This window comes from Salvelinus sp. IW2-2015, unplaced genomic scaffold, assembly GCF_002910315.2.
Source record: "Salvelinus sp. IW2-2015 unplaced genomic scaffold, ASM291031v2 Un_scaffold3025, whole genome shotgun sequence".
Taxonomy (NCBI): Eukaryota; Metazoa; Chordata; class Actinopteri; order Salmoniformes; family Salmonidae; genus Salvelinus; species Salvelinus sp. IW2-2015.
In genome coordinates, this window is record NW_019944317.1 from 26,811 (window position 1) to 28,569 (window position 1,759).

General features: G+C 42.0%; 1 protein-coding gene across 1 annotated transcript in view; it reads right to left on the reverse strand.

The window, feature by feature from the left end:
* Positions 1-1,759, reverse strand: part of LOC112075199 (N-acetylated-alpha-linked acidic dipeptidase 2) — a 20,325-nt gene that overhangs the window by 2,962 nt on the left and 15,604 nt on the right. Inside the window, 2 exon segments of the mRNA XM_024142225.2 lie at positions 1,342-1,409; positions 1,511-1,574. Coding sequence (XP_023997993.2) covers positions 1,342-1,409; positions 1,511-1,574 — 132 coding nt within the window.

The following is a 1,759-nucleotide window of genomic DNA, read 5'->3' on the forward strand; positions in this document are numbered from 1 at the left end:
CAGATGACCTGGCCTCCACAATCACCCGACCTCAACCCAATTGAGATGGTTTGGGATGAGTTGGACCGCAGAGTGAAGGAAAAGCAGCCAACAAGTGCTCAGCATATGTGGGAACTCCTTCAAAACTGTTGGAAAAGCATTCCTCATGAAGCTGGTTGAGAGAATGCCAAGAGTGTGCAAAGCTGTCATCAAGGCAAAGTGTGGCTACTTTGAAGAATCTAAAATATATTTTGAATTGTTTAACACTTTTTTGGTTACTAGATGATTCCATATGTGTTATTTCATCGTTTTGATGTCTTCACTATTATTCTACAATGTAGAAAATAGTAAAAACAAAGAAAAACCCTTGAATAAGTAGGTGTGTCCAAACTTTTCACTGGTACTGTATATTGTGAGGGCATTTTGAAGTTAAACCTTACTAATGCTTGTGTACTAAAACATCTGTCTATAAGCCTAGGCATTGGGTTTGAGATTGTCATATAAACTAACTCACAGAAGATAGAAAAGTGTGTGTGCTCATTAATAGAGGCCTGTCCTGACTGTTTGAGTGTATAGAAGGACCCCAGGATGTCTGGCCACAGCCAAGAATTGCCAGAAACGGACTGGTTCCTCTTGATCGGAGACAGAGTAAAGGTTATATCCTGCACACCAGTAACAGAGCTCTTGTTCTGTTTGGAGCCTGTATCTGGGCCAAAGACTCATGTTTTCTGTGTGTGTGACCAGTACAACCATACATCATCTGGGCCGACAGTCAAAGGCGCTTGCTTGCCCAACTTGGGGGAACCGTTGAGCTACTGTTAGAGGAAGTATGTATGGAGTGTCATCCTGTCATTCTGGCCGATATTGTCCTCTCAGTTGCGACAGAGTGAGGCAACCTTTTCCCCTAGTTGTCTCCCCTCACACACACACATACACATACATAGGGTCACGTGTTTTGCAAATGCTTGCATGGGGTAGCGTGACTATATAAATGTTCCTGTACTCTGTGTACAGGAGGCTCTCASTCCATCTCACCTGTGTGGCCAGCCTCCTTATTATAATATGTTTTTAATAAAAGTAATACCTTGACTAATTATTGATTTAGCCTCTCCTCATTATTAGTTAAAGGTAGAATTTCCACCACAAKATAAAATTACATTTGTGTTTGTGGATGAATTATACTTCTGCCAGAAGCCTTATATGAAGTTTCTGTGCTGAAAACCATTCGYTATGTTTTTGCCCATTGAATACCATTCAAAAAGTGTTCAAAAGTTCAAAAACTACAACGCTACTTCCTGGAAAGCAACGCGCCACAGTGTAATCCTGAAATAGACAGTTGATAGACAGCTGATTCAAGTTTACCTGTTTGGTGATGTCGTACACCAAGGTGTGGAGAGAGGGAGTGCAGTCTATCCTCAATGTGTACATACCTGCAACACACAAAGAAACACACACACACACACACACCTGAGTGTCATTTTCACATGTGACAACCCACACAACCCCCCCCAACACACACACACAAACTCACCCTCTATCGCTGAGTCTGCATTGATGTAAGCCACTGCTCTCTGCTGCAGCACTTTGGCGTTTTCCTGTCAAGGAGAAAGAGACAGGACAGACATTTAGATTAGAGTTTAATCCTCTCTGTTAACAGACAGAACTACAGTAATATTACGTTTCTGCAACATACATAATGTGTGTAGTATCGCCCCTTTGTGATAGCGTCCAATCATTGCATCAATGCAATGATATGGTCTCTGGGTCGCTATAGTAACAG